Here is a 12,013-nt window from a genome sequence, read left to right as displayed (position 1 = left end):
GGCAAGATCCCACAAACAGCAATGTGACAATGACCAGATCATCTGTTTTTAGGAGTTGGGTTGAGGGATGAATGTTGGCCAAGACACCAGGGGGAGAACTCGCCATCTCTTCTTTCAATAATGGCTGTGGAATTTTTTATATCCACCTGAGAGAGCAGACGGGGCCTCGGTTTAACATCTCATCCAAAAGTCATGTGGTAATTTGCAGTATTATCAGATGACAAGACAGAGGGCGCTTAGCCCACCTGATCCCATCTGTTCCCATCTGAGCCCATCCTTCCAGAATCCCAGCCCGACAGTTTTCACTTTACAGAATCCAGCTATGACTTGAATTGGTTCAGTATCCAGGCCTCAACTAACCTCCCGCTAAATACTGGAAGGGAAAACATTTGCAGGGCTGTGGGGAAAGAGCACGGAGGAGTGGGAATAATTGGAGAGCTCTTTCAAAGAGCCGGCACAGGCACGATGGGCCGAATGGCCTCCTCCTGTGTTATATCACTCAATGATTCTATGAATCATCAGCCTCTGAGTAAAAAAAATACTTCTGGGAGCAGGTTATAAGCCTCCCCTCACTCCCCTCACCCTGAGCCGTCTTGTTGCCCTGGCATGGCTGAAAGTATCTTTCTGGTTTTATTTTCTCTTCCCTGTTCAGTATCTTGTACATGTCAAGCAGGTTTTCTCAGAGACAGCTCTTTAGGAGGTTACAGACCCTGAGGTTATCCCATCGCTCCTCATAGCTCGTCCCTCGAGCCCCATCACCCTCCTCTGCACTGCCTCAAGGTGGCCCCTTGTATCACATCACCCAGACCCGTCCTCCGTACTCCAGGTGTAGTCTATCACATCACCCAGACCCGTTCTCCATACTCCAGGTGTAGTCTATCACATCACCCAGACCCGTTCTCCATACTCCAGTTGTAGCCTATCACATCACCCAGACCTGTCCTCCGTACTCCAGGTGTAGTCTATCACATCACCCAGACCCATTCTCCGTACTCCAGGTTCAGCCTATCAGATCACCCAGACCCGTCCACCGTACTCCAGGTGTAGCCTATCAGATCACCCAGACCTGTTCTCCGTACTCCAGGTGTAGCCTATCACACCATCCAGACCCGTCATCCGTACTCCAGGTGTAGCCTACCACATCACCCAGACCCGTCCTCCATACTCCAGCTGTAGACTATCACATCACCCAGACCCGTCCTCCGTACTCCAGGTGTAGACTATCACATCACCCAGACCCGTCCTCCATACTCCAGCTGTAGACTATCACATCACCCAGACCCATCCTCCGTACTCCAGCTGTAGACTATCACATCACCCAGACCCGTCCTCCGTACTCCAGCTGTAGCCTACCACATCACCCAGACCCGTCCTCCATACTCCAGCTGTAGACTATCACATCACCCAGACCCATCCTCCGTACTCCAGCTGTAGACTATCACATCACCCAGACCTGTTCTCCATACTCCAGCTGTAGACTATCACATCACCCAGACCCGTCCTCCGTACTCCAGCTGTAGACTATCACATCACCCAGACCCGTCCTCCATACTCCAGCTGTAGACTATCACATCACCCAGACCCATCCTCCGTACTCCAGCTGTAGACTATCACATCACCCAGACCCGTCCTCCGTACTCCAGCTGTAGACTATCACATCACCCAGACCCGTCCTCCATACTCCAGCTGTAGACTATCACATCACCCAGACCCGTCCTCCGTACTCCAGGTGTAGCCTATCACATCACCCAGACCCGTCCTCCGTACTCCAGCTGTAGACTATCACATCACCCAGACCCGTCCTCCGTACTCCAGGTGTAGCCTATCACATCACCCAGACCCGTCCTTCGTACTCCAGGTGTAGCCTATCAGATCACCCAGACCCGTCCTCCGTACTCCAGCTGTAGACTATCACATCACCCAGACCCGTCCTCCGTACTCCAGGTGTAGCCTATCAGATCACCCAGACCCGTTCTCCGTACTCCAGGTTCAGCCTATCAGATCACCCAGACCCGTTCTCCGTACTCCAGGTTCAGCCTATCACAGTTATTGGTGCCTCACACTGTTAGAATCCCAGAACCAAGTTTAACACTTTGTACCCAGTGGGGTAAAGTTTATGAGTTAACATTCTCGGCACAGGCATGGATATGGGGAGTCTGTGCAGGCATGGTCCATGAACCACACGCACTGGTATCCATGCCTGAATTCCTGTTACGGATTTCTGACTTTGGAAACTCTACTGAATAGTTTATCCAGTATTTATTAGTGGTGAGTAAAAGCAAACTGAATCAAGCCGGGCTGTGAAAGGTGCCAACTGATGGGATATGTTGGCCAGCTTATACTAGGGGACTTTTGATGATGATATTCTCCTCTCCACTCTCTTGGTCTCCCGGCCAAGAATGGTGCCTGTAAATTGGCACTTGGAGAAGCCAGGGTTTACATTCCATTCCCGTTCCACTGCTCAGTATCTCCGGATGTAGAGAATGGAACCTTGTGTAGGGAATCACAGTGACTGCACCATATCAACAACAACAACTTGTATTTATACAGCGCCTTTAACATAGAAACATAGAAAAAAAGGATCAAAATAGGCCATTCGGCCCTTCGAGCCTGCTCTGCAATTCAATATGATCATGGCTGATCCTCTATCTCAATACCATATTCCCGCTCTCTCCCCATACCCCTTGATGCCTTTTGTGTCTAGAAATCTATATATCTCCTTCTTAAATATATTCAGTGACTTGGCCTCCGCAGCCTTCTGTGGTAGAGAATTCCACAGGTTCACCACCCTCTGAGTGAAGAAATTTCTCCTCACCTCAGTCCTAAATGTCCTACCTTGTATCCTGAGACTGTGACCCCTCGTTCTAGACCCCCCAGCCAGGGGAAACATCCTCCCTGCATCCAGTCTGTCTAGCCCTGTCAGAATTTTATACATTTCAATGAGATCCCCTCTCATTCTTCTAAACTCTAGTGAATACAGGTCTAGTCGACCCAATCGCTCCTCATACAACAGTCCTGCCATCCCAGGAATCAGTCTGGTGAACATTCGCTGCACTCCCTCTATGGCAAGTATATCCTTCCTTAGGTAAGGAGACCAAAACTGCACACAGTACTCCAGGTGTGGTCTCACCAAGGCCCTGTATAACTGTAGTAAGACATCCTTGCTCCTGTACTCAAATCCTCTTGCAATGAAGGCCAACATACCATTTGCCTTCCTAACTGCTTGCTGCACCTGCATGTTTGCTTTCAGTGACTGGTGTACAAGGACACCCAGGTCCCTCTGTATATCAACATTTCCCAATCAATCACCATTTGAATAATGCGATAGCAAAATACTGCAGATGCTGGAAATCCGAAATAACAACAGAAAATGCTGGGAAAAACTCAGCAGGCCAGGCAGCATCCGTGGAGAGAAGATAGAGTCAACGCTTCGGGTGAAAACCCTTTGTCAAGACTTGTCACGGATGTTGCCTGGCCTGCTGAGTTTTTCCCAGCATTTTCTGTTGTTATTACCATTTAAATAATATTCTGCCTTTCTGTTTTTCCTACTGAAGTGGATAACTTCACATTTATCCACGTTATACTGCATCTGCCATGTATTTGCCCACTCACTCAACTTGTCTAAATCGCCTTGAAGCCTCTTTGCATCCTCCTCACAACTCACAATCCCACCTAGTTCGTGTCATCAGCAAACTTGGAAATATTACATTTGGTTCCCTCATCCAAATCATTGATATATATTGTGAATAGCTGGGGCCCAAGCACTGATCCCTGCGGTACCCCACTAGTCACCACCTGCCACCCCGAAAAAGACCCATTTATTCCTACTCTCTGTTTCCTGTCTGTTAACCAATTTTCAATCCATGCCAGTATATTACCCCCAATCCCACGTGCTTTAATTTTGCACACTAACCTCTTATGTGGAACTTTATCAAAGGCCTTCTGAAAATCCAAATACACCACATCCACTGGTTCTCCCTTATCTATTCTACCAGTTACATCCTCAAAAAACTCCAGTAGGTTTATCAAGTATGATTTCCCTTTCATATATCCATGTTGACTTTGCTTAATCACGTTGATATTTTCTAATTGTCCTGTTATCACATCCTTTTTAATAGACTCTAGCATTTTCCCTACTACTAATGTTAGGCTAACCGGTCTGTAGTTCCCTGTTTCCTCTCTCCCTCCTTTTTTAAATAGTGGGGTTACATTTGCCACCCTCCAATCTGCAGGAACTGTTCCATAATCTATAGAATTTTGGAAGATGACAACCAATGCATCCACTATTTCCATGGCATCATCTTTTAGTACTCTGGGATGCAGATTAATAGGCCCTGGGGATTTATCAGCTTTCAGTCCCATTAATTTCTCCAGCACTATTTATTTTACTAATACTAATTTCCTAATTTCCTTTAATTCCTCCTTCTCACTAGACCCTTGGTTCCCTAGCATTTCTGGGAAGTTATTTATGTCCTCTTCCATGAAGACAGAACCAAAGTATTTGTTTAATTGCTCGGCCATTTCCTTGTTCCCCATTATAAATTCTCCCGTTTCTGACATTTGTCTTCACTAATCTTTTTCTTTTTACATACTTGTAGAAGCTTTTACAATCCGCTTTTATGGTCCTTGCAAGTTTACTCTCATACTCTATTTCTCCCCTCTTAATCAATCTCTTGGCCCTTTTTTGCTAAACTCTAAACTGCTCCCAATCCTCAGGCTTGCTACTTTTTCTGGCAACTTTATATGACTCCTCTTTGGATCTAATACTATCCTTAATTTCTTTTGTTAGCCATGGTTGGGCCGCTTTTCCTTTTGTGTTTTTGCATCAGAAAGGAATGTATAACTGTTGCATTTCATGCATTCGTTCCTTAAATGTTAGCCATTGCCTCTCCACCGTCAAGCCTTTTAATGAAGCACCCCAATCTATCATAGCCAACTCACTCCTCATACCTTCGTAGTTTCCTTTGTTTAGATTTAGGACCCTAGTTTCGGATTGGACTTCTTCACTTTCCATTTTAATGAAGAATTCTATCATGTTATGGTCACTCTTCCCTAAAGGACCCCGCTCAAAAAATCAAGATGTAGAATCAGTCTGGGTGGAGCTAAGAAGCACCAAGGGGCAGAAAACATTGGTGGGAGTTGTCTATAGGCCTCCACACAGTAGTGGTAAAGTAGGGGATGGCATGAAACAGGAAATTAGAGATGCATGTAACAAGGGTACTACAGTAATTATGGGTGACTTTAATCTACATATAGACTGGCCAAACCAAATTAGCAATAATACTCTGGAGGATGAATTCCTGGAGTGTGTATGAGATGGTTTTTTAAACCAGTATGTTGAGGAGCCAACTAGGGAACAGGCTATCCTAGATTGGGTATTGTGCAATGAGAAAGGGTTAATTAATAATCTTGTTGTAACATAGTAAAACATTCCAAGGCGATTCACAGGAGCGATTATCAAACAAAATTTGACACTGAGCCACATAAGGAGATATTAGGACTGGTGACCAAAAGCTTGGTCAAAGAGGTCGGTTTTAAGGAGCGTCTTAAAGGAGGAGAGAGGCGGAGAGGTTTAGGGAGGGAATTCCAGAGCTCAGGGCCCAGGCAGCTGAAGGCACGGCCGCCAATGGTGGAGCGATTATAATCAGGGATGCCCAAGAGGCCAGAATTAGAGGAGGGCAGAGATTTTGGAGGATTGTGGGGCTGGAGGAAATTACAGAGATAGGGAGGGGTGAGGCCATGAAGAGATTTGAAAACAAGGATGAGAATTTTATATTAGAGTTGTTGCCGGACCGGGAGCCAATGTAGCTCAGCGAGCACAGGGGTGATATCCTGCCCCTGTGGGCTATAGCACCCAAACAAGAGGAAACTCATTTATGTTTTTGGATAAGTAATATCACAGAGCATCAATAAACCAGCTCTTTAAATAAAATGTTGTTTTGCAGGTGCACCGGCAGTAAACCCGCGTCTGATCTATGAAGCCAAACACATGGCGGCCCTGGGAGTCCCGTTAGCGCTACTGCTGATTATCTGTCTCGTTATCATTGCAATTCTCCTCCGCAAAATCCACAAGGAGAAAATGGAATGGAAAAGAATAAAGGAAATATCATCGGCAAAGATAAAAGCCGTGAGTGGTCAAATCCTGAGACACTCGAACAGAGAAAACCCTCTTGATGGGTGGACAAAGCAGTCCCAGAGGGAGAGCTGGGATACGGTGGGATTTGTCAGATATTAATGACCTGGACTTGGGTATACGAGGCATCATTTCAAAGTCTGCAGATGATACGAAATTGGAAAATGTAGTAAACAGTGAGGAGGACAGTAACAGACTTCAGGAGGACACAGACAGGCTGGTGGAATGGGCAGACACACGGCAGGTGAAGTTTAACGCAGAGAAGTGTGAAGTGATTCATTTTGGTAGGAAGAATGAGGAGAGGCAAAATAAACTAAAGGTACAATTTTAAAGGGGGTGCAGGAACAGAGAGACCTGAGGGTGAACGGACACAAATCATTGAAGGTGGTGGGACAAGGTGAGAAGGCTGTGAAAAAAGCACACAGGATCCTTGGCTTTAATAATAGAGGAATAGAGTATAAAAGCAAGGATGTTATGGTAAACCTAGTTCGGTCCCAGCTGGAGTATTGTGTCCAATTCTGGGCACCACACTTTAGGAAGGATGCCAAGATCTTGGAGAGGAGATTTACCAGAATGGTCCCAGGGATGAGGAACTTCAGTTATGTGGATAGACTGGAGAAGCTGGGGTTGTTCTCCTTGGAGCAGAGAAGATTGAGAGGAGATTTGATACAGGTGTTCAGAATCCTGAGAGATCTGGACAGAGTAGATAGAGGGAAACTGTTCCCATTGGCGGAAGGGTCGAGAACCAGAGGACACAGATTTAAAGTGATTGGCAGAAGAACCAAAGGGGAGATGAGGAGAATTTTGTTTTAAGCAGCGAGTTGTTGTGATCTGGAATGCACTGCCTAAAAAGGCGGTGGAAGCTGTTGAGTCTGTGTGTCCCAATTATGTTTAGGATCAATCACTGGACACAGACAACAAGAATAACTTTTAACAGGTCTTTACTATTCGGAGGTCAGGGCTGAACTGCCCAGCAAATCCTTACACAACACTTATATACCGGTGTGGTCACCACCGGTATTACAGTATACAGCAGCCAAGAGAAAGTAGTACATCTCTTAAAGTAGTTCTCTTAAGGTGGAACAGGTTACATACACCACAATCCTCCCTTTTTAGCTTAACAGTTATATCCCCATTTAACATACATAATAACATATATAGATATATATATATATACAACTTCATGCAAAACAGTTCAAAGATTCAGTCTCTGAGGAGGCCTCCTGATTCGAGTTGGATAACGCCTTTCAGGGGTCTCTGATTCTCGTTGTTGGGGTGACTCATCTAGTTGGTCTCTTATGGATTGGACATCATCATCAGGTACATTCACTTCTGAGGTAGATGCTTTAGGTTCACTAACTTCTTCCACGGTTGTCTCTGCTGTAACCATGGGTTTGACCCTTGTTTTCGATTCTACCAGTTGGTCAGCATGACGCCGTATTACATTTTCATCAACATCTACCGTGTACATCAGGGGTCCTTGTCTGGCCCGAATTGTTCCAGATAGCCATTTCTCGTTTTTATAGTCCCGGGCTAACACTTGTTGTCCTATTTCGAAGCTCCGAGTGGTCTTGTTATTTATATGCTGGAACTGTTTGTTTTCAACTTCCCTCCGCACATTTGGTTTTAACAAGTCCAACCTGGACCGCAACCTCCTGTTATAGAACATCATGGCAGGACTTTGGTTTGTCACTGCATGAGTGGCGTTTCGATATGCCAGTAGGAATTTGTCCACCTTGTGTTGTAGTGGAATCTGATCTTCGCTCATGGCCTTTATTGCTTTTTTAAACGTTTGTACAAATCTCTCGGCCAACCCGTTTGTAGCCGGATGATATGGGGCAGAGGTATAATGTTTCACCCCATTATTCTTCATGAATCTCTGGAATTCTTCTGACACGAACTGCGGTCCGTTGTCTGAACATATTTGTTCTGGCAATCCATTTCTTGCAAATATCGTTCTTAACACCGCGATCGTCTTTTCCGAGGTAGTGGTAGTCATCTTAATCACTTCTGGCCATTTAGAATGTGCGTCCACCGCAATTAAAAACATGGAGTCCATGAAAGGACCAGCAAAGTCAATATGTACACGTTGCCATGGGGTTGAAGGCCATTCCCATGGATGCAGCGGTGCAATCGGAGGTGCATTTTGCACTTTTTGGCACCCTGAGCAGCTTTTCGTCAGCTCCACTATCTGTTGGTCGATACCCGGCCACCACACATAAGCCTAGCAAGGCTTTTCATCTTGACTCCCCCCAGATGACCTTCATGCAGTTCCTTTAGAACTCTCTCTCTTAACTTAGGAGGAATAATCACCCTTGTTCCATACATCAATGTTCCTTGACAGACGGACAGCTGTTCTCGTCTTGCTGAGAATGCCGGTAACAGTGGATCACCATGTGCTGGCCATCCCTTCACTGTCACTTCGTAGACCCTGGACAGTGTCGGGTCATTCCTGGTTTCTCTTTCAATACTTGCATTGGTGACTGGTAAACATTCGATGATGGTCGAGTGAAATAACTCAACAGGGTCAACCGTCGGTGCCTCCTCCTCTGTAGGTAGTGGCAGGCTGCTTTGTACCTTTGAATTCTATCTGATATTGATGTGCCCCTAGGAAAAGGGACCATCTCTGAAGTCTCTGTGCTGTCATCACCGAAACACCCTTCTTAGGGTTAAAAATGGATACCAACGGCTGGTGGTCTGTCAGAAGCGTAAACTTTTGGCCCTGCAGGTAATGATTAAACTTCTTTACTCCCCACACAAGGCTGAGAGCCTCCCTATCTATCTGAGCATAGTTGCGCTCAGCGGAGGTCAATGATCTGGATGCGAACGCAACTGGCCTCTCCTGGCCATTTGGCAACTTGTGTGAGAGTACTGCCCCAATACCATATGGAGAAGCATCACAAGCCAAAGGAATAGGCAGCGTTGGGTTGAAGTGAGCCAACACTTCCTCTGAGGTGATCAATGCCTTGCTTTTGCGAAAGGCCCTCTTACAGTCCTCGCTCCACTTCCATGGTACTCCCTTTTGCAAAAGAGCGCTCAGCGGGTGCAGCACCGTGGATAAATTTGGCAGAAACTTATGGTAATAGTTAATCAACCCTAGAAACGACCTCAATTGGGATACATTATCCGGAGCGGGAGCCTTCACAACAGCTTCGATCTTATCAGGAGACTTATGAAGCCCCTCCTGGTCAATGACATGACCACAGTACGAGATCCGCTTCTGAAAGAATTCACATTTCTGGCGATTAACTCGAAGACCATATTCTTTCAATCTGGTGAGCACCAGTTCCAAGTTTGCAAGGTGTTCCTCGTCATCATCTCCTGTAATCAGAATATCGTCCACGTAACATTGTGTACCTGGAATTCCCTGTAATACCTGCTCCATGGCCCTCTGCCATATTGCTGGAGCCGATGCCACTCCAAAAACCAGTCTATTATACCGGTACAAGCCTCTATGCGTGTTGATCGTGAGATACTGGCGTGACTCTTCCTCAACTTCCATCTGTAAGTACGCCTGCGCCAGGTCTATCTTGGTGAAGTGTTTCCCGCCAGGCAACGAAGCGAAGATATCCTCAATCCGCGGAAGCGGATACTGCACCGTGTGAAGCACCGGATTAACAGTGATCTTGAAATCTCCACAGATGCGAACCTTCCCCGGTTCCCCCGGCTTGTTGCTCGATGAACGCTTCATGACGGGGACAATGGGCGTGGCCCACTCACTCCAGTCTACCTTAGACAGTACTCCTGAACGTTCTAGCCCTTCCAGCTCAGCTTCCACAGCAGGTCGCATTGCATAAGGTACCGGTCTGGCTTTGAAAAATTTCGGGTTTGCATGTTCTTCAACCTTGATGTTTGCCGTAATTCCTCTCAGTGTTCCCAGTCCCTGTTGGAACACCTCTTTAGCATCGTCCAATATTCTGGACAATCGTTTAGGTTTGACATCTTTTGTACCGGAATCTACCGTTAGTGCTTTTAAGGAATGCCAGTCCATATTTATTTTCCTAATCCACTCCCGTCCCAGTAGTGGTGGACCTCCCTCAGGTAGCACATATAAGTCCATTCCGCGGCTTTCTTTGCCCTTGTGGACCACCTTTACCTCTATCTTCCCGATGGGGTATACTCTTTGCCCCGTGTATGTTTTCAATACAATCTCCGTATCCCGTAGGGGAATATGTGGGAATAACCTTTTGTAATCTTTCTTATTCATGACCGTCAATGCCGATCCAGTGTCCAATTCCATCTTCACTTGGACTCCTGTTATCTGATGTGTGACCCAAATTGTTTGGAGGTCTGCTTCCTTACCAACATTGTGTACTCTTAGACTACCCAGTTCATTACTGCTGGAGTCTGAATCTGACTTCTGTTCGTTCGAACTGTTCTATGTCACCTTGTGTACCTTTCTGTACTTTTCCTGCGGTGACTTTTTGTTGCTGGTCTTCTTTCCTGACCGGCATACTTTAGCTATGTGACCAAGCCTGCCACATTTTCTGCATTCCTGATTTTTGAACCAGCACTGGTTCTGATCGTGCGTTGTCTTTCCACAACGATAACATTTTACTGTACTCAAGACCATTTGATTGGTGCAGAGTTCCGGTGACCGTAGCTGCATTTCCGCAGTGCCTCTTGCTGCGGCTTCTTGCGATGCTGCAATAGTGACAGCTTTATCAAGCGTAAGATCATTCTCCTCAAGCAGTCGCTTTTGTGTTCCTTCTTTTAACAATCCACACACAAATTTATCTCTCAGCGCATCTGCTAGTCCTGTTCCAAACTGACAGTACTTCGATAGCTTACGTAGTTCAATTAAAAATTCAGCGTTGCTTTCGTCTTTCAACTGCGTTCTTCTGTAAAATTTAAATCGTTCTGCTATCATCAGCGGCGTGGGGTTTAAATGATTCTTCAGGACAGTAACAGTATTCGCGAAAGCCTGGTCCGCCGGTTTATTTGGTGATAGAAGGTGCTTCAATAGCCCGTATGTCTTCGCACCCATTGAGCTTAATAAGGTTAGTGCTTTCTCATCATCTGGTACCTTATTTGCTTTACAATAAACTTCCATGCGTTCTACATACGTGGTCCAATCTTCGATATCACTATCAAAGGTATTAATGCTCCCATGTTTAGGCATCCTTGCAAGTTTTTAAATTTTTCTTTTTCTCAAAATGGCGGCTTCCCGCGCTTGGCGGTCTTTCCCGCGCTCGTCTTCTTCCCCCGCCGACTACAATGGCAGATTCCCGCGTTTGCCTTCTTCCCCCGCTGGCTGCAATGGCGATTGCCTTGCTGCTGCCGTTCTCGCCTCCCCAGCGGTTCTCACTCCCCGACGCTGCTTTGCCTCGCAGCCCCGCTTGCAGCCCGGTCCTTTACACCGGCTGCATTTGAATTCTCCGCGGCTCTCGTGCCTTAAGCTTCTCAACTCCCCGACGCTGCTTTGCCTCGCAGCCCCGCTTGCAGCCCGGTCCTGTACACCGGCTGCGTTTGAGTTCTCCGCGGCTCTCGAGCCTTAAGCTGCCCCGGTCGCTGCGCCTCTCGGCCTCGATTGCAGCCTGGCCCTTTCTACCGGCCATGGTCGAGCTCTCCACCCTTATTCCTCCGTTTTCCCTCCCCTACTCCACAGTCAACGCGGCCGACTTTCTGCTCGTGTCGCTGATCGGCTTACCCACCACCATGGTAGAAGGGATGATCACTGCCTGTCGCTGATGGAGGGCTTCGTGGTCAGAATTCTTTTTCTTTTTAACCCGGGTTCTCGATGCCTCCCGTGCGATGGTGCTCAGCAGGATGATGAGGGCGGATGCCTCTTCTCAACGCCCGTTTTGAGGATGAAGCTGCCTTGGATGTAAAATTGCCGCAGGGTAAGATCGGACTCGTCGCCACTGTTGAGTCTGTGTG

General features: G+C 46.7%; 1 protein-coding gene across 1 annotated transcript in view; it reads left to right on the top strand.

Annotated features, from left to right (window-relative positions):
- Nucleotides 1-12,013, top strand: part of LOC147107216 (uncharacterized) — a 123,766-nt gene that overhangs the window by 98,282 nt on the left and 13,471 nt on the right. The window contains exon 6 of the mRNA XM_086008421.1: nt 5,946-6,127. Coding sequence (XP_085864547.1) covers nt 5,946-6,127 — 182 coding nt within the window. The remainder of the gene's footprint in view (nt 1-5,945; nt 6,128-12,013) is intronic.

Source organism: Somniosus microcephalus, chromosome 15 (genome assembly GCF_052327205.1).
Source record: "Somniosus microcephalus isolate GS21.2 chromosome 15, FLI_Smic_1.0, whole genome shotgun sequence".
NCBI lineage: Eukaryota > Metazoa > Chordata > Chondrichthyes > Squaliformes > Somniosidae > Somniosus > Somniosus microcephalus.
The sequence above is the reverse complement of the archived record's forward strand: the minus strand, read 5'-3'. Positions and strand labels throughout refer to the sequence as shown.